The following is a 22,007-nucleotide window of genomic DNA, read 5'->3' as shown; positions in this document are numbered from 1 at the left end:
AATCGTTACAGCAGTGGCATGTTTTAATCTCGAACTGTTTTCAATTAATTTAAATACTCAGCAAAAGGGAGTGAAAGAAATAAGTAAATTCTCTGTAGCAATGCAGTCAGCAGTCGTTAAATATTTTTAATTAGATCATTATTGTTTCCAAGTGGTCTTTGGTATTCAATTACTAAGCTTGTCTCTGTGAATAAAACTCAATGTAGTTGTGCAAAGATCAATAAAAGTTCTATAGTATTGTTCGTTTCCCTTTGTCGGAGTATTGTGGTAGGATACAATTCGACGTTCGTTGTTACAGAGTACTTACGTTCTTCAAGCTTTGTTCGCAGAATGCATCCAATTTTGTTTTCTCTTCTTCGAGTATTTGCATGTTCTGTAAAAAATAGTGCAAAGTCATTATGAGTTCGGGAATCGTTTTCTATTGATGTTTGATTGTCATTGTGGGTTTCATGTTTATTCTGGTTAATGATTTTTGAAGTTTGTAGGTTTATTGATTTAATATTTCTGTGATTAATATTCGTAGAAGTTAGGATTTTCCGTTCCGTGTACCTGTGTGTGCGTGTACCGGTGTCCCTTTAATGCAGCTGTTCGAAATTAATGATCAAATATATTTACCACTCCTAATTTTAATCAAAACATCTATGATATTTTATCGAAATGAGTCGCCTGTTAATCAAAATGTCTAACATACAATAGGACTGGTAAATTAACATATTACGATGTATTATCGTATTTCATGTTTATATGAGAATATATTATTTATATGAACTATTATTATGCCTATTACGTGAAAATATGTCACGGCAAGCTCTTGTGGAAATATTTTATGTACTGATATTCCTCTGGTTTCAATAATGTGGTTTGAATAATTCAATGCATTCTAGTTTCCTATTACCATTGAATGAGACTGCGCAGAATTGCAATCTATTGCACTAAAATACATAGAAATTAAATCGTTTAGCATAACCAACGGAATACATTTTAATATTATTTTGTAGAGCGACCCATTCAGATGACTGTATTTAAATTAAACAGTTTTATAAACGCATTAAATATGGTAACTCTATGCTTTTTAAATCGACGCATCGTCATTCTTTGTACACATTCTAAATACGAAATGCTATGAAAGTACCTTCATCTCCTTATCCATGGCCGATCCAACTTTGGTAACATTAGGCTTTTTCTTCCTCTGCTTTTTTATAGTTGCAGCAGCCTTACTGTAGCTCTCCGACCGAAGCTTGTGTTGTTGTAAAAACCTCTTTTGTTCCGACTAAAACAAAAAAGAAACAAATCAGTAATTGAACGTCGAATTTCGAATTTCAATTGTTTCGTGAACCGAGTTCTCGTACGTCATATTTTTCAGCCATATGAATTTCCTAGTACGGACTTTTATGATGAAAGGGACAAAATTGTGCTTGAGTTTTGAGAGTCAAACACAGCAACTGTCTGTTGTTTGTAGTCAATAAAATCGTCCGTGTTTCGAAACTTTTATTGAATTTTTAAACTGTTGTTAGATATGTTCTTTTTCACAGCCAGTCTTTCAAATGTAATATTATTTGTGTGGTGTGAAAATACAAGAAATGGTCGAAGCTTATACTGAACAAACAAACCACACCATTTATAAAAATATATACGAGCTATGTTGTCGAAACTTTTTTAATAGAAAGTCTTATCTCCCGGGCGCTGTACTAAGCTTATTTGAACTTGGAACCCTATTCCCTCTATCCGGTAAACAATCCCTTGAAACTTGGAACTATTCACATAAAAGATTATGAAAGAAAGAAAAAACCTTATTGACTGACCTGTACTACTTTTGTATCCTTCTCCAGATTAGTTTCCAAGGGTACCAGCAGATCTACGTAGAATGCCTTCAGCTGAAACAAACAACTTGTAGATTATTGGATGGGATCATTCTGATAAAGTTTCCACTACAAGGACAGAGGCAAATGTACACACACATACTTAGGTAGAAATGTTATCTTTGTCTTGTCTGTGACTTCGCCTTATAAATAGAACTTACGATATTCATTTGTTGATCTTGAATTTCCCGGTACACCTCGACGACTTTCATTAGGGCTGTTCCTGAAAATTATTGTTATTGTTTAGATTGTTAATTAAATTCATACTCTTCGGAGGAAATTATATTTAGGGCGAAATAAACTTTACTGTTATTTAGAAAAACAAGATAGGCTCGTAATGAGCTCGACAATCCTCGTGCTTATTTTCTCGAAACAGGTACACAGAGTTTTTAATTGTTTGTTTATTATCCTTAAAATAATTTTCCAGTGACATTAGATTTCACATTCGTATAACAAATTTGATGCCCTATTTACTACAATAGTTATGCTTAATACCATTATTGGAGGCTTTCACTTGAGAGATCGTATCCCATATTCTTAGTTTAGTAGAATTATATAATAGTAGTTTAAGTTCTTTATAAAAACGAAAGGTGTATACTGAACCAACGAAGTACCTATATAATTCTTGCTTGTTCATCGAGCATGTGCCAATATTTCTCAAAATTAAACTTCTGTAAATAAAATAAATGTCTTACCAATATCGGCGCATCCTCCCCAAGTGCCCTGTTGTGCTTGTCGCCCGAGCTTACCCACTGCATCCACATACAAACGTGATGCCGCGGCCGCACCTGCAATATAACATTTAGATAAAGCTATATGTATGCGATGTATTTCACCGTCGCCCCATTTCATCGAACATGGTTTAATGAAAACGTGCCGATCGACTCTCTCCGGGGAGAGAAAAATGAAGAATGCATCACATGTCTTTTGTTTCGTGCCAGTTGTTATTGACTTAGGGAAGGGGTTGTAAATGAAAGTGTAAGCGACGGGTTTTACCCCAACACCTTATAGAAATTGATTGTATTAACTGTAACTAAATTAATTTAGAACAGTAAATTGCAATCTAAAGTCGTAGATTTGGGTGCAAATCAAATATAAAACGGAAATAAAACAAGTTAATTTCGTTCTATGTGGGAAGATTGCTTGATGTCACCAGGTCACAATTTACATAAACAATCAAAAACTATTAATATTTATCTAAAAATTAGCATATTATGTTAATCAATATCAACATGACCAATAAAAATTAAACTAGTTTAACAAATTGATATATAAATAAAACGCCAGTCATTTTGAGACTAATAATTTCACCTATTTGCATAAATTAATGGCAATTACATCAGTAATCGGATTTGCGTCCGATCACTTATGGGTAGATAAAATTTATGTTAATGAAAAAAAAACTGAGCATCGCGATCTCGATTCGCGAATACGATAATGTTGTCCGACTTCTTTCTATCGATAACTATTATACTTATGCTATAATCTAAGTAGTGTTATGCCTTCTTATTCGCATTACCGACATTATCTAACTAGTGAAAGTACTTATGTATTATTATTAAATTATAGCACTAAGCCGGTAAGTATGCAATAGTATAACTCTTTCTTCTTACGTAAAGCGGACTCTAAATATAAAATAATTTATTTTCTTTTTCTGTAAAAAGTTGTAAAATGTCTAGTCACTGATGATGAATAAATGCAAGTGGGTTAATTACCAGTAGTTACGTAAATAAATCTATGCAGTAATTAAGATATGGCATAAAGATTCTGAATGCACTGAACATACTTACATGTATGTAATTTCTCTAGAGCTGGGATGACTTGGTGAGGGTTTATAAAGTAAATAGAATGTGATCTAATGTATCTTTGCCTAAGAGCAGGTTCCAATCGAAATAAGTTCGTCTTCCATTAATTTGTAGTCAGTACATGCTAATGGAACCGGTCAAACCAAAAAGTATTTTCGCTAAAAGTCTAACAGGGTCAGTTGATTTACCATAAAAGCGTAAAATTCTTCAAGTTCATTAGAATAATTCAAAACAAGTACTCGTATTTGGCACAAGTCAATAACGAGTACGGTTAAATACCAAAAGCTGTAGGCCAAGCACGAATATCTAACGTATTCGAATCGACAATGTATCGAGGCCTCGATTCGAAAACGGAGACTGTCGATAGTAGGCAGCACGAAGCACATTCGAAGCACTATCGAACACTCGATTCGAATTCTAATGTGACGTCATGCTAATGTTAATAGGGACGCGCCATAGTGAGCAAAATGAACGATTGTTGAATGAATGGTGCGTTCGAAAACTAACTCTAGTTGTTAATATTTTTTTTACCTTTGATTAAACGTTTTATTATTATTAAATTATAATAAAAACTGAATGTAATATAAAAAAGAGACCCAAAGTTAATTATTAGACATTATAAAATGGCATTATCTTTAGCAATATAACATAGTTACGGAGATTTTATTTTTTTTAAATGACGGGTACCGAACGCACCCACTTGACATCCGACGCGCGTAAGGGCGCCAAATTTGTTTATGCTTTGTTACACGTCCACAACAAAAGTATTTCTGTTTTTGTTTTGCTACAAATAATTAAGTGCTTTCAATATAATAAATAATTATGAGAACCAGTCAGACGCACGCAATATGAAATGATGGTTGAATTCATGGAAGCGTGAGTAAACAGTTTTAATAAGTTTGAGTGGCATAAACTTTAGTGTGAAGTATTTTAAGTGCAATGCTATTTCTATATTCTATATTCTATATTTTTAAATTCGGTTTCATTTGTGTCCAGTGGGTTAATTCTATTCCTAAGTTTTGCTCTACAATTATTAAAAATAAACATATAAATAACATTTTTTTTTTCAAACACATTAATTCTATAGGTATCTACGCAAATAAATAAAATATGATTTAATTACTTAGGTACCTTGTTTCTCGTGATTGATATCCATAATTTTCTAGTAAATTTGAAGCTAAAAAATAATATGCGGTACTACGTTCATACAGTGGCGGTCTTTGCATTTTAAAGTATATTGAAGCTATTACTAATTGTTCCAATAACTTAACAATAATTTTAAAACACTTCTATTCACAAAACTAACTCTAAACAAAACATAAACACGGTTAAAACTTTATTTTTACACTTCTCGAAACTTTTCTCACCGACTTTTTTCAAGTGAATAATGTTTCGACCATACTCGATAGCCAGCCTTCGAGAGTTTACGTTACCGTACGTCAAAACAATGTTCGTGCTGCCATGTTTTGTTTCCTTTTACGCCCAATAGGGGCGCTGTACAATTCTCATACAAATGTTACTCGATTTCGATACGAATAACTTTTCGCAAATATTCGTGCTTGGGCTACTGTAGGCCAAGCACGAATATCTAACGTATTCGAATCGACAACGTATCGAGGCCTCGATTCGAAAACGTAGTCTGTCGATAGTAGGCAGCACGAAGCACATTCGAAGCACTATCGAACACTCGATTCGAATTCTAATGTGACGTCATGCAAATGTAAATAGGGACGCGCCATAGTGAGCAAAATGAACGATTGTTGAATGAATGGTGCGTTCGAAAACTAACTCTAGTTGTTAATATTTTTTTTACCTTTGATTAAAGGTTTTATTATTATTAAATTATAATAAAAACTGAATGTAATATAAAAAAGAGACCCAAAGTTAATTATTAGACATTATAAAATGGCATTATCTTTAGCAATATAACATAGTTTCGGAGATTTTATTTTTTAAAAATGACGGGTACCGAACGCACCCACTTGACATCCGACGCGCGTAAGGGCGCCAAATTTGTTTATGTTTTGCTACACGTCCACAACAAAAGTATTTCTGTTTTTTTTTTGCTACAAATGATTAAGTGCTTTCAATATAATAAATAATTATGAGAACCAGTCAGACGCACGCAATATGAAATGATGGTTGAATTCATGGAAGCGTGAGTAAACAGTTTTAATAAGTTCGAGTGGCATAAACTTTAGTGTGAAGTATTTTAAGTGCAATGCTATTTCTATATTCTATATTTTTAAATTCGGTTTCATTTGTGTCCAGTGGGTTAATTCTATTCCTAAGTTTTGCTCTACAATGATTAAAAATAAACATTTAAATAACAATTTTTTTTCAAACACTAATTCTATAGGTACGCAAATAAATAAAATATGATTTATTATCTACCTTGTTTCTCGTGATTGATATCTATAATATTCTAGTAAATTTGCCGCTAAAAGATAATATGACATAATATGGCAAAGACTATGAACTACGTTCATACAGTGGCGGTCTTTGCATTTTAAATTACTTATATTGAAGCTATTACTAATTGTTCCAATAACTTAACAATAATTTTAAAACACTTTTATTCACAAAACTAACTCTAAACAAAACATAAACACGGTTAAAACTTTATTTTTACACTTCTCGAAACCTTTCTCACCGACTTTTTTCAAGTGAATAATGTTTCGACATACTCGATAGCCAGCCTTCGAGAGTTTACGTTACCGTACGTCAAAACAATGTTCGTGCTGCCATGTTTTGTTTCCTTTTACGCCCGATAGGGGCGCTGTACAATTCTCATACAAATGTTACTCGATTTCGATACGAATAACTTTTCGCAAATATTCGTGCTTGGGCTACTGTTGTCCTCAAATTGTTTGAAAAGTTTCGACGACATTTTTTGTCCTTTCAAGTAAAAATATTCAGGCCAGATTAAAAGAGGCTGGCATTCAATGAATCCGTAAAGTGCCACAAAATGTTAAGTGCTTCGAGAAATTTCCAATCGGGGGTTTTAGGCAAAATTAAATTTTAATATTCATTTCGCTCGATGAAAGTGAAGTTAAGTCATTATGCTTAAAAAGTAATAAAATCATGACCATCTCAAATTCAGGGGACACTGCGTAAATTACAATTAATTTGCAGTTTTTATTGTCTCCTGATGTGAATCTTTTGATTTATACGCCATAGTTTCGTATAAAGGGGACAACGAGGATAAAGGTCGGCTAATAAATAAATGGGTCACTTATTACCCCATAAAGTGAGACGGAGCAAAATTAACCGCAAAACATCAAAATAAAAATACATACATAGAGGTCTCTGGAGCCATACATCGCGAGAATGCCCAAGTTTATTGCTGCTAGTGCTGGCTATGATACTCTAGATAAGCCAGCAGAGACAATTTGGCACAAACCACGCCCCAGTTCCGTAGCCAAGCAAGCGCGGAACACAGAGGTTTTGCATATAGATGCGCCCATTTGGTTTACACTACATAAATTAATAGTACACGTTTCACTAAACACGCGTCAACATAGATTTACGTGATGCTGCGACGGTTTCACTTTCTTATTGATGTAGCTAATTGTGTTGTGTCTGGCCGGTCTAGAATATGCTAATATCTGAATACAAAGCTTCCATACGTTGCTTATCTGTGTTATTCCTATCTGTGTAGTCTGATACAAACAAATGTATGTATCTCGAATAACCTATTTAGGTTTCTGGCTTGACATAATGTTAACTCTTTCTAGAGCATTCGGATCAAATGATGCCTTTTATATTACTCTTCAACTCACTTTGACCAAATAAGTAATATTACGATTCACTAATTAAAGGCTTGCTTTACTTCAATTTAAAATCCAGATTTAAAAGAGCTCTATAGATAGTTCAAATCAGATTTGCGCGCGGCCCTATGTGTGCGTCGGCTTGTAAATATACAACTTTCATTCGTGTGACAGTGACGTCGTCCGAGCATGACGTGTTCTCATTGCTTTTTGTTATGGGTACAGTCGTTTACGAAAATGTCTAGTTCTTCACGGAGAAAATGTTTTAAGGAGTAAGGTAGCGTTTCAAAAAAATGAAACAACATTCAAAGCTTTTTATTATTACATTTTACAGTTTATCATTATTTTCTCATCCGGCTTTTCAAATTGACATTGACAGTATCTAAGAAATAAATGAAGTGAAATATCTAAGATGAATTAAATACTCCTTACATATTTTCTAGCTCGGGGTACGCGGACAATAAATAAATGTGTGGACTAAGAATGTAAAAGACCTATAATTTAGTATAATAATGGAAACAAAATGTGTGGGGAATTTTAAAAAATTATATTGCTTCGCATAATGTCGACCAAAATAAGACGGAAATAATGAAACTCATAAATGAACGTTTAAGTCAAATTGATGAAGGGATGTTGGGTAATACTTGTCGATATGTACAAAAGAAAAAAGAAGAATACTATAGACATTTTGACATGGTCAGAATTTATAATTAACATTGGTGAAAGTAGCGAATCCGAAAATTCATCATTTGATTTTTCAAGTAGCGATACAGAATCATTATAAATAAATAAACTAAATTACGTAATAACTGTACTTTAAACAGCCGTATACAACCCCTAAATAACTGTATTTGTACCCGACTGTACCTCTTGTCACACACACAAAGTCACTGTATATGTACAAGGGTTACCCACACATAGGGCCGCGCGCACGACTGAGTTGAACTTACTATAATTAGCGCTCCGCTGCAACATATTATGTGATACAATCTTTAAATCACCTCTTAGGACTCATGGGAAGATCCCATATCTAACTCTTAGCAATCCAACACCGCTCCGAAGCCTACAATTACGTACTAGTGTAAATTATATACAGCTTTGATTAGCGTACACCTGTTAAGTCTAGAATCTGTTTATAATGATCACCATTTACTGTGACATTCTAGAACCTTACCACCTACTTTACGCATCAAGATATTCCACAGGTACACAAAGTCACGCCACGAAAATTCAATGGTGTTTCGCGCGGAATTTCAATTTAATAAAAAGGTGATGTGATAAAAGCCGCTTACCATGTAAAGCCTTTAAGTAGGCCTTTCCGGCTGTTATCATCTGCCGAGCACCTGGATTAAATTTGTCCAGGATGTTCTGAAACAACAAAAACAACACTTTAAAATATATTTTGTAGATAACATTGTACTAATTTTTGAATGGCGAAAGTGTGATGGTAAGTTACAAGCCGTTTAGGTAACGACAGTTTTGTTGTGATCAAAAGATTGTGATTTTACGTTTCTCTGCCTCTTAACCGATCTTTGAAGTCGATAAAGATGGTAAATGGTTACGTTAAATTTATGATTCAGGATTGAAGTATAGCTGAGCAAATAATATGCTACGAGTTTAAAATAATCGCATTAGAGATACAAAAGTAACCTACGGGAGTAACAAATTAGTTATGCAAATTTAACAAACATAAACTATTTAAATTGGCAAAACATAACAACAACAAAAAAAACCTAACAATCCAAATAAAACGCAATTTATTATATTACTTAACAACGATACCAAATAAAAAAAATAAACTCCGAATAGTAGCGATCAATCAATTGCTCATTATGCAAGTGAAAGTCAAAAGTTTCATAAAAACGTCGCGGGGTTATGAAACGGCATCATTTACCATGATGGAGATAAGTTCCATTCATATGCATTGGAAAATGAGGTTTTAGACCGTAAATAGACTTTGGTGCTGGAATGTGGCCTTCAAGGATGCTGCAGCGTTTGCGGCCTCGTTGCGAGGTGTGGCGGCGACGGCATTCCATTACAAATACTGCTTTACGCCACTTCTTCGAAAGCGTTCAACGCGAATAATAATCACCAGTGCTTTAGCATGTAGCGCACGAATACAGACGCCTGCCATAAGATATTTAACATACAAATGGCGACTGTGCCACTTTATTTCCGAAAATAAAAACACAAGCGGCCTTTGCATAAAACTTATCTTCTGGTATCTTGAAAAGAATTTAAAATTGTGTTTTTTGCGTGTAGTTGAAACGTCATTTTTATTTTCACACATTGTAAATGAGTTGTAAAATTAAACCTCTACAGTTTATCCAAAATAAACTTAATTCAAAACGTATTTATTACAATCTAGTTTCGTAGTCTGAAATGGAATTAAGGACATACAAACAGCGATAGATAGTTATTTATTAGTTCCTTTTCTCAACAAAATTGCTTATAAGCCCAAAAAAGAGACCCACTAAATCCCTCGGAATATATTGCGTTCGTTGTTTAATTTAGCATCAAAATGTCTCTTCGGCGTATCCTATCTAAATCGATACGATATACGAGGCGAGAAACAGGCCTTCGCTTTTATGTCCTGTGGATCCTCTGAGATAACTGAATCGAGTAATGTACGAGAAAACAAAACACTGGCAACGTGCGAACTGTTCCTACATTCACGAATACTCGAGTTGTATCACACTGAAGCAAATGTTTCCACTCGGAATGTTTCAGAAAGCTGAGCTAATACAATCTTCATACGGCTTTGGAGTTATACCAATTTAGTTTGACAGCGTTTCAACTATATGTACTTTTGAAATAAGGATAATGTCGTTCGTTTCATTTTAGTGTCAGAATTTAGAAACGTGCAAGTGAAATCGTGTGAAATACTGCTTGCTTGTTTTGTTATGACAGTGCTAAAGAATTTAAAATATCGATAATTTTGCCTACTTTTCTTTAATGCCGCTGCTAATAGACTTGTTAATGGTTAGTCACATTTTCTAGCTGAATAAACATTCTATTAAATTTTCTGTTAACAAAATATGCCTATTAGGTATATTCTCCGAAAATAGTTTTGTTACCATGCAACAAAGAAACCATTTCCTTACACAGCTAGGCTCAGATTATCTTCCCCAAGGCAACGTTACATATTAATTTAAGCGTAAGCGTTCCTTTATACGCGTTTAGATACGCATAGAGCTGCGACCCCCACGTTAAAGATTCTCCATCGTAAGCATGTTAGGGTATAAGTAAGTGCATCATCATCCTCCGAGCCTTTTCCCAACTATGTTGGGGTCGGCTTCCAGTCTAACCGGATTCAGCTGAGTACCAGTGCTTTACAAGAAGCGACTGCCTATCTGACCTCCTCAACCCAGTTACCCGGGCAACCCGATACCCCTTGGTTAGACTGGTGTCAGACTTACTGGCTTCTGACTACCCGTAACGACTGCCAAGGATGTTCAATGACAGCCGGGACCTACAGTTTAACGTGCCATCCGAAACACAGTCATTGGTGTCTAAGATATACTTAGAAAGTACATACAAACTTAGAAAAGTTGCATTGGTACTTGCCTGACCTGGAATCGAAACCGCACCCTCATACTCGAGAGGTTGGTTCTTTGCCCACTAGGCCACCACGACTTCAAGTGGTGGTAGGTCTTCTTCGGTATAAGTAAGTGCGTGGAACAGAAAATGGGCGAATATTCCGGACCGGTTCGTCCTAATCCCCAGGTTATTGCCAATTACAAAAAGCCAATGCATTTTCCCTTCCGAGCCAATATCAGTTGGCTGGTGTGGGCCTAAATACGTGCTAATGTGTTTTACGATGGGTAGACTCAAATTTTTTATGCGGTGTATTTCCTCGGCCCCTGTTAATGTTTAATTCATTTTGTTGTATTCTGTGTAGGTACGTCCAAATTATAGAGACGTTACGTTTAGAGTTTTTCAAGAAAGTTAGCCAAATTGAGAGAAATTCTTTTTTTATTGTTTAATAGTTATGTCATAGTTGTAGAGATTAATGTACATTATACCTGTATGTAGGCAGGTTACGAATGGACTCATTAAAATTTAACGATGTAAGAAATATCATTGTTTAAGTTTAATAAATGAATAAATAATACTGTTGTAGGCGATTTGATACGCCTTGAAGTTTAATACTGAATGGAATGCAAGTAATTTTATAGTGTCACAATTCTGTCAGGTATTTAGATAATTGCAAGTTATCATTATACAGTTGCATAAACAAGTATGATGCAACTCATTTGCTCACCTACATAAAACGTGAAAATACATAAATACTGATTAACTTTTAATGTACGTTTTATGGCTAATGATTTACGTAAAGTTAACGATACGTTTCTAGATAAACGTTTAAATAAATTAGTAAAAAAAAAGTGAAGCGTAAACTCAATCGTAATTCAAAGAACTGGCCACTTATTTGAACAAATACTTCTTTAGTTGAACTTATGTCACTCATTAAAAAAACCTAACTCAATAAATGTAAAGCAATGTATCGGCTTAGTTATGATTGTTATGAATGCAATTACTTAAATGCTGTCTGATTCATTCGGTCGTGCTCACTCAATCGTGCGCTGATGTAATATGTTTCAATTCAATATAAAACATTGTTTGTCTGCTTTGTATATATCCTGAAATAGGATGTTTCAATTATATGTATTATATATTTGGTCCGATATGCCATTTTAATATGACATTTTTGTAAGTACTAAAATATTGATTTTGGCAGACATTTCTATAACTACACATTAGGCACCAACTTTTAATTTATTCATAACGAATCGACTATTGCTTAGGTAGGCACTAGGTACAACTGAACAATGTTGTACAATTTTCAATCAAAACACTAAAATATGTAGTTGTTTGCAAGGAGCGAAGTTAAATATTTACCCGCGACCCGACAGATCCTCGCCATTCGCACTTTCACTTTTACTCTCCACTTACCTTTGTTATTGAATGCTATTTCAACGGTGAAACCTTTCTCCCAACATTTCATATTGCCACATTACAGTTTATAAGGGCAATTTTCGTACTTAGTACCTATGTAATACGGGTTGTGGTTCGCTCACGGTTCCCTCTTCATTGGTCGCAATCGGTCATTAATTTGCGAATACGACCGACTACTTCAGCTTTCATTGCAAAGGCATGTATGGGATGCACTGTACAAATGGGTTGCTAGGTCATAGCTTTCGAGTACCATCACAGCTCGTTTCTCTCCCATTCAAGTCCTCTTGGGAATCTACGGAAAATCGATTTACTCCTATTTATAAGCATGTTCAAACGATGTTAAGCAGCGGGGCGTCTATCGGAGTATAAACACTTATCGTTTTAAATAAGTTATCTGTCCCTATCTTCATGGTCGTTCAATACACGACTATGACTGAAATATATGACTTCTCGCTAGGGGTGGACGGGAAGCAATTTTTCACCGGATTCAGACGTACCTTTTTAAAATACCGAACAGGCTGCGTCGTAGGTAGGCGCGCTTATTGCTCGCGTCGAGAGCGTAAATCTTGAGGGAGGTTCGTATACGGAAGACGGCCAAGGGTGAAAATAGATTCGCACTTAGAAAAATTAAGCAACTCGCGAAGGGGAACCGGCACAAATATTTTCGTACTATATTTTATAGCGTGCAGTGTGTATTTTCTGTAAAACATTTATGGATCTCTGAGTAGATAGTCTGTCCTCTGACACGATCATACCCAGATTTGGGTTAGATAAAATACGTTGTCCTTAACATAAGTTGGAAGTCATTTATCATGCCGAAATCTCTTTGAGACATCACGTCCGTCACAAAAAGATGACGTATCCCTTGACATAGGTAAAATACGCATTTGATATTGTATCGTGAGCTAGCTATTCTAATGTAATACTGTGACTTTATCCCATCCTCTTTATTTGTCGGGCACGTAGCGCACGACATTTGCTACAAAATTGCTTGGGGCGGACTTCGTGACGTTACCGGCTTTCCTACCCTTTTCGGGCCTAATGTCCTACGCACGCGTTCGATATTTTTTTTACTATCTACCGAGAGTATTGGGCATTGAAATTCATACTGAATTTTATGACAGTCGAGTTAGACTAAGCTGTATCCTGTGTCGACCCTCCCATTTCTTTGTAATAGTGTCATCGACTTTTGGTTTTCTATTTCCTGAAACAACGTCATTACTATTTTCAGTCAGATTGTGTCATGTGTTGCATGTGTGTGCCTTATACAGTCACTTCCACATTTAACTTCACTGAGTAACATTTAATTGCATCTCTAGCGTCAAAGTGTTCATTGTAATAATCGCATTAGATCCGGAAATGTGAAATAATTTTAACAATTTTATTTCACAAACAATCCCCTGTAGATCTACATTAGTCATACATGCATAAATTAAATTACATTTCATAATTCACATGAGCAACGTTGCGGAATACTTTATGAATTTAATTACTAACTTTGATGACGTGCCTCTCTCTGGTGTATGATTTTTAATCGTTTTACGTTCCGACTGTAATTTCATACATTTATTTTAAAGATAACTACATTTTAACCAGGTATTGTACCTGAGTAATGACAATTCGTTACAAAGTCTTACGACGGTATTACCTGACAATAAAATCAAGACGAGCGATGCTGAACAGGTACCAAGTTCCCCGTAATCTTAGGGTTTAAATCTTTTATAAAATGTTTGGGTACACAGACATGCAAGTTGTACGTCAGCGGCGGGATGTTTGCTCAGAACACTTGTTGCCACTCTAGACGACACAGGGACATGACTATGTTGTTTACAACAAGCCTGCAAGCGAAGTTTATCCTTAAAATAAAAAAAGATCAACAAACTTCTTTACAGAGCGGCTACCCCTAAAGCTGTCTGCAAAAGTTAAGTCCAGATTCGCTACACGGAAAGCAAATTTGGGAAAGACGAACTTTTTATACGAGTTTGAGCGCGTAGGTGGCTACGCAAGGATTTGGTTTTCAGTATATTTATAGCATTTGACACTCCTACCTTAGCACAGTACGGCTTTAAACAGATTATCATTAAGTGGAGGACTAGCGAAGTAGCTTTGTGCAGTTGCTACAAAGTTTAATTAATTAATTGTCTTTCTGTCGCCTCTTCAGACTTTGCTAATACTTTCCTGAAGTTTTAAATTGATTGCAATCGGACTGATAACTGTTAAATTCCAATCTAAGCTCCACCCTAGACGGTAAAGTTCTTAACGTAATCACGGCCGTGCAATTTGTTACGGATTCAACAATGCACCTCTTAAGTTCTTTGCTGGGGCAAAATAAAAGAGTTCTTTTAAGTTCGCTAAATGAAGTCGACTACAAAAGGCGGAGCCCGACGTAATTCAAATGAACGCAAGCGGTCGCCGCTACTCGCTTTGATTCCGTACTTTGGAAAAGTTTAATTTTTGCAAAGTTTCACTTGCAGGACTTTGCAAATACTTTAGATCTCGTTCGAACTTCAACATCTGATTCAATGGTTTTACCTAAAGGGCTGCTGATGCCAATGCTGGTCATTAATCTAACTGGTTTATTTGTTAATGGAAAAGTTTCTGAGCGACGGAAAAAATCCAAGTGTTCTTTGTGAAAAAGTCCCTGATGGAACAAAAACTGGTGATTGATCATATTGAAGGATCATTTAATGTTGTTGTGCATTGTACATTATTCATTGATCTAGTGTGATACGGCTGTACGACAAGGTCGACATCTTAGTTAATATTTGTTATTTATGTATGTACATAGACCGTTAAAGTGTACGTTAGACTTCCATTGTTAGTCGTCATTATTATGTAGATCTATTTGTTACCATTCACTGTCGTTTAGTACGACAATTAGAACAAACGCAAGGCCGGACTCATGCCAAATTGGCTTTATAGCGCTCGTTTTGTTGATAAAATATTGTCTTGTCACGAGTTGAACTTGAATTCTAGAAAGTCTAAAGCGTTAATAAGTTAAAAAGTTTCGTAATAAGATTTTTGTGTCTTTCAATATAGTCGTGCAGAGTGGCTTTATCAAGTGGCAGTAGGATGAATTTAAATAAGTTTTATGTACCTAAGTATAAACCTAAATAGGCAGAAACTGGTTACAGTTAAGTTGTAAACCTCTTTACTTAGGTTTTATGGCAACTTTAGAAGATTTACGAACAAACGGCTCTAGGTACCTACATTCAGTTAATGGCTACATTTTATGCTTCTTTTGTAACAAATATTTAGCATTATATTATTTACATGATAAACCAACAACTTCGTCCGCGTCCCAAAGTTAAAAATGACCACTTTTCATTCCATAAAAATCATTTTAAGTTATTTTATTTTTTTAATAATTTTCCCCTATTTCCAATAGACCATAAACATCACACAAACTCCTGCTTTGTGAAACCGCACACAGATCACATGTAACAATTTCTGACAAGTCAAAGAGAGTTGTAATTATTGCTAAAGCACTACTCGCGAGCTCACGTCTATTTACAAATACAACAAGCTTTCTCTCCACTAACTTATTATTTTATCAGACGCAAGAGGGATGGAAAGCGGCTCATCTTTTATATTCTATTTAATTTTATGTTTTTGAGGCATTTATTTATGATTTTACTTAGGTATTTCACTGATTGATTTTACCTTGATCTTTACTAACTTCTAAATGATCATACCTTTAAAAAAAACAGAGAAGTTATGGAGGGTATATTTTAACCGACTTCCCAAGAAGGAGGTTCTCATCGTTGTTAGTATGATACGTAAGTAACTTGTGAAATAATAAGCTATATAATATCTCAAATCTTAAGACCACATTCACAAAGAAATAGAATGGGAATCCACAGCCATATTTCACTAACGTTAATAACATAATAAGCCAATAAAATTGCAGCATCAACACGAAAGCCAGCTATAAATGTTTGACCAGTACTTTGCAGTGTAAATTGAAACTACTAAAAGCTAATGTTTGGCTGTTTGTTTCGGTAATAAACAAGTACTAGCCAAATGCTATTGATGCAAGTGGTACTAGGTATCAACCTAACCAGTTTCTAGTATACCTTGGAACTTATTTATTCATGCATGTTTCTAAGGTAGTTAATAGTCGATTTATCGTTAAAGCACAAGATATACATCATTCGTGTCGTCATTAGGAATAAATCTAGTGAACGTATTAACTGCCGCATTCCTTATGAACCTGCGCGTTGCAACCGCTTGTTTGTGCAACGATGGTGTCGAAAGCACGGAATAAGAAAATTATACGTATAAAATAATCTCCGCGTACTTACACGGATGATATCATATGACATAATCATGTGACCTAACTCAAGTCATTTGTATGTGTGCGTCTCACAAACAAAGTTTTGTGTATGTGTGTGCTTTTCAGTTTTTCCGCGAAGGGTGGTGTTTTCACTAACATTAGCAGCATATGTGGATTATTTATTACTTGTACACGAATTTATAAACGTGGCTAGTTTGCCAATTTATTTTTAAGGTAACTTTTGTATTCGGGAATTCGGTAATTACAGATTTTTTTCCCGATTGTTGTAGTTACTAAAGGAAATGTGTGGATATTAAATGCTAAACATATTTTCACGTTGTTCCACTTTACATTCACAATATTTTGCTTGAATTATCCAAAATACACAGGTACTTTTGAACACAAATAAGGACACGACACGCCGCTTAATGAAATATTTGTTTCGACACCAATGTCCAAACATTGGACAAATAAAAACAATACAGTTAAGCTTAATGGCAAACTCATGTCGCTTTATCGAAATTTGTAGCTATTTCATCCAATTATTTCCAATTGCTTTTTGATTTTTTTCATCGTTCAAATTTTGTTTTGCGTACTGGAAATATGCGTAACAATGCAATTTTTGTTATTTCTTTTATATCGCTGTACCTGTCTCTCAGTACAACGTAGTTATATTTGGCAGGGAAATAAAAGAAACAGGTTCTCCAGTTAATAAACGACCATTTATGACCGCAAATAAAAAATGAAATTATCCAGAAATATCAAGAAATCTTTACGATTTCTCTTAATCCGTTTAAGTACTGGTTCGCCTACTAGCCTCCTGACCACGACAGGTACTAGTCACGATCAAATGGAATGACTCCGCGTAACGGTTCCACTTCAGGACATGAGATACAGAGCTTAGCAGCCTCATAAATATGCCTCAGTTTCAAACGCGTTATTTATCTACATAATCTAGTACATTCATTAGAAGTCGGCTCTAGCGTATTAATTAGCCCTGCATTCTTCGCCTACATGCAGTCAACAACCTACGTTGTAATAAGTTTACCAAATAACTCTGGATCAATTCATCGTTCGCGGTTTATAATGAAACGACCGCAGCGAATTTCAATGCGGTCGACAATCATTTGTGGTTTTTGTAACGGAATGTACGGGTTTTTTTGCATTTTAATACATGTCTGTTCTGAAATTGCACGAGGGGTGGTTGGCAGATGTCCCCCGACGTCCCGTAACTCATTGTACATAGCTATAAAACGCCTGGCATCGAAACCGCACGTGTGACAAAGACCTGTCGCGAAACGGGAGAAGTAACTTTTAAACTCGTAACTCCGAATTCGTGGTGTGTTTCAGGGGTTTTACAAACACTTTTTACTCACGTTTACTATCGCAATTACAGAGAAAAATAATTGCTAACAAATTCCTGATAATATTAATAGTTGAAAATGAAGGTCTCTTGTTCGATTAAGTTTAAAAACTACATAGAAGTTAACTATTGCTTTTGAAAATGTAATCAATGTTTCGTCAGTCTTAAAGGGTAAAACTATTGCATAGGCCATTGAAAGACATTTTCCAAGCAATACTGATAATAAAAAGTCATGTTATATCCGTAACATTGTTAAGGTTTATTGGTACCTCACAAGAAGGCTTCCATTGTGTAAACAAATGCAAGCGAGTCGCCGACCTTGAATTAGATCCACGTTCCGCCATAACATAGTACGTAATCGTATCTAATCGCTTCAGTTTACATGATGCAATCTTATTTAATTATAATTGTCAGTTCGTGTGAACGTTTGATCACTCAATGCTGAATGTATCGGGATTCGATTACTGCCGTGTGCGTATTGATTGGGGCACGTACACCCTTTGAATTAAAATGCTGTTGGTGTAACTGATGGCCTGATGCTGACCTGACGGGAATTCTCGGCGATGTATTGTCTGATTATAGCCGAGTGTAGTCATTTGTTTTACGCTTGCTCTAGAAATGTATGGCATGCCGTGTCATTCTGAAGTAAACTATCTGATGATAATAATCTACCACGTTAGTATTTACTTATAGTGAAATGATTTTAATTTTATTCCGAGAAGGATTTGTTACAGACAAAACAATAAAACGCTGACATTTAGCTCAACCGACCAACATTATTTTCTGGTGAATAGGTTCCACCTAGATCACGTCACTGTGCTAGGTCAAAGACTCTGTAAAGCTTCACATTTAGACTTTACCAATATTAAACATGTAGCTATAGTTCGGCCATTCAGAGAATGCGTTCCTGACACGTCGCGATTGAACTGACGACGTAACTTTGCAATGGCGTTGCAGTTACGATAAAAATATTTTTGCTGGTTGTTTACCATTTTAACAATTGAGGAGCATTAAAACAACATTATTATATCAATAATCAATGAATGTTATAATTTTGTGCCAAACTGAGTGTCAAATAACTTGGTAAACAATATTTTTCTAAATCTATACTGCGCTATTACAAGGTTATGTCAGCGGTTTATATTTTGTAGTGCTGTGCTAAAAATAACAGGCAAGTATCGTAATCTGTTCTTATACAGTTATAATATAAAATAATACGTTTTGATTTTCTTTTTAAGAATTGGAAAATAATGGACTATAAGACTTAATTATAACGTTTATGAAATATAAAAATAAAACTATGACCAAACCGCATTTTTATACTTAGATTAAAAATGGTAACCCCAAATGGCGTTATGGGCCGCCATTTTGTGACGCTAAAACAGTCGTCCGTTGTCGTTTCGTGCGCATAGACCACGTTTTTCAAGTGTTTTCGATCTGTTTTTATTTGATTACCCGGCTTTTGTTAGACCGAGATATCAGGATTGATTCTGTTATTGATAATAATATAATTATACATGTAGGCGAAGATGATGATGAAGACACCACCTCCTCAAGCAAATCGGAGTCTGATTAATATTCTGTTCGCACATTCAATTCAATGTACTTGTAACAAAGAATAAATAAAACAATTTTATTATATGAATATTACCTTTTTTTGGTTTCCACTTAAATAACTAAAATATAAAACAAATGATTCCGCCAATTTAAAACGAAAATAATCTTAAAATAATGCGGCGGTTCATTTTGAAGGAACGGTAACGAACTCAGTGTTATGTTGTGCCCATCACTAGTCGTGACTAACTGATAGGTGTCAGGAACGCATTCTCTGAACGGCCGAAGTATAATGTCTAGAGTCTAAACACCTTGGCTGTGCATTACGCAGACTAATCTTGGTAGTCACGAATTCTTTGCAGCCGCATTCCACGCATACAGAAGCACATTACTCACACAAGCATACCTAAAAGCTATGTGTACACGAAATATCCAAGCAGAAAGAAACGGATTTGAAAAAAGAACGACATTGAACAATTTTGAGAACGTTCAATTAGCAGGGCGGTAATGAGACTGGCTGAGTGTAAAAAAAGATGACGTAAGACAGAAGGGGAGACGATGAATACTAAGGTATTAAAAAGGTTCTTATTTTAAAATTTTGATTAACAATACCTACATCGCGGATAAATGACTTCTAATTTAATGGCATTTCTATATTGATTGGTCGTACTCTTTTAGGGCATTTGGGTTACCCAAGTAGAATGACTTTAATTTTTGAATAAATATTAAAATATCTAGCTCAAGTTGCAATTTATTTAAAAACATCCACAGTACAATAAAAGATGACGAACAAGTTACTCGAGATTAAGCTCCAACTCTCATTTCAACATTAAATCGCAGAATAATAAAGAAAGTTTTCTTTTATAAAAACTTCAATATAATTCAAAGTGGGTTTTGGTCTGCGTTTGAAACGGAATGAATTCCGACGCCCGTCTAGGAAGAGTTTCACCATAATGAAATTCTTCAAATATCGCCCTCGCCCCATAAGGATTAAAATTCATGTAATTGCGCGTGCGGTTTTCTATGCGGGCCGCATACGATTTCAAGTATTTCGAAAAATATTAAGGGGGAAACTTACAGCATTGTGAGAACGTTTTAACTGAACAAACGGATTATATGCTTTGTTTTTCATTTCGTTCCTGAGCTCGGGTTAAGTAACGATTAAACCTGTTAAAGGTGCAATCCACGCTCCATGCTGTTTGTTTTCTTAGCTCCGTTTGTTTTTACAAGCTAAATAGTTTTGAAGTGGCTGTTTCAAACTAATTTCGAATTGTTTGTGATACAAGTGTGCTTTATACAAAGGATTCCTTGATCTGAAGTTAAATGGAACTTCTCTAGTTACGTTTTGATTAAACTATTTGATTGATGATTGTGCTAATGCGAATTTTGGCAACCAGTGATGAAACATGGAATATTATGCTTTTAACGCATCAACAAATTGCTATTCTAAATTGGAGTAGACGATAAAATATACAGTACTCAATCACGGGTACAAAAACAATAACGAAATCAAATGAAATGGAATCAATTTAATAGAATTACAATTAAATGTCGTGTAAAGTTTATTGAAATTTCAAACACACATCGGCCGGTCGAGTAACTGTGCCCAGCTATTAGAGCCCCGGGCACGTTCCGTTTACAACCTGTCGTGCAAATATTTATCCGCATCGGATTTACGTGTTAACCGTCCGGAATTGTAATCAGCTTTGATTGGGAATGCGCTGCCGATGCCTCCGAGACTAATGATATTCCTATTTACATCACCGCGTATGTAGATCGGTGTGCTGAGGTCTAATCTCTGATACATTATGTATCGAAATCATTTGCCGCTAATTGCTGATATTATGTGACATGTTATATACTGAAATGAGTGCTTATTTTCCAATTGTTTCATACACAAAAATTGAAGGCAATAATACCAACACAAATCACCAAAGAACTGAATTTAATTCTTCTCGCGTTCGAGGCTTGGTAGTTCATACAGCCCATAAGTAAAGATCAAAAGGCAATTGAGCCAATGTGAAGGGAAACGGAACACGGAAAAGAGCAAAACCAAATAAAAAATATCCTTACAAGGAAAACTTTCGCCATAGATTCATTTTGCTTTAATTGCAAGAAAACGAAATAGTCGGAATAAGCGGATAATTTAATTAGAAAGAAATTGAGACGAAGTGAGTATTCCCGATAAAAAATAAGCCTGCAAACTCGATCGCTTAGTTCTTCTCTAGTGTTATCACGTATTTCTCGCTGGTAATGTATTTAACTTTTTCTTGGGTGGTAAAAAGCCGTGCGGAATTCGGACGCTGGTATTCAGGCATTTGTCACGCCAGTCGCGGGACCTCCGTGCCGCCACCGACGGAATAAATTTTGCGTTGCGCCAAAACAACGTGGACTATTCTTATGGTCGCAATACTGTATAAT

The 22,007-nt window shown here is 35.3% G+C and overlaps 1 protein-coding gene across 2 annotated transcripts in view; it reads right to left on the bottom strand.

Annotated features, from left to right (window-relative positions):
* LOC124633146 overlaps nt 1-22,007 on the bottom strand; it is a 152,094-nt gene that overhangs the window by 5,285 nt on the left and 124,802 nt on the right. For both annotated transcript variants that reach the window (XM_047168271.1, XM_047168272.1), the window contains 6 exons: nt 8,727-8,802; nt 2,555-2,647; nt 2,021-2,082; nt 1,803-1,874; nt 1,133-1,270; nt 308-373 (listed from right to left, as the gene is read on the bottom strand). In XM_047168271.1, coding sequence (XP_047024227.1) covers nt 308-373; nt 1,133-1,270; nt 1,803-1,874; nt 2,021-2,082; nt 2,555-2,647; nt 8,727-8,802 — 507 coding nt within the window. The remainder of the gene's footprint in view (nt 1-307; nt 374-1,132; nt 1,271-1,802; nt 1,875-2,020; nt 2,083-2,554; nt 2,648-8,726; nt 8,803-22,007) is intronic.

Source organism: Helicoverpa zea, chromosome 9 (genome assembly GCF_022581195.2).
Source record: "Helicoverpa zea isolate HzStark_Cry1AcR chromosome 9, ilHelZeax1.1, whole genome shotgun sequence".
In the NCBI taxonomy this organism is placed as follows: Eukaryota; Metazoa; Arthropoda; class Insecta; order Lepidoptera; family Noctuidae; genus Helicoverpa; species Helicoverpa zea.
This window is presented reverse-complemented; position numbering and strand designations above follow the sequence as displayed.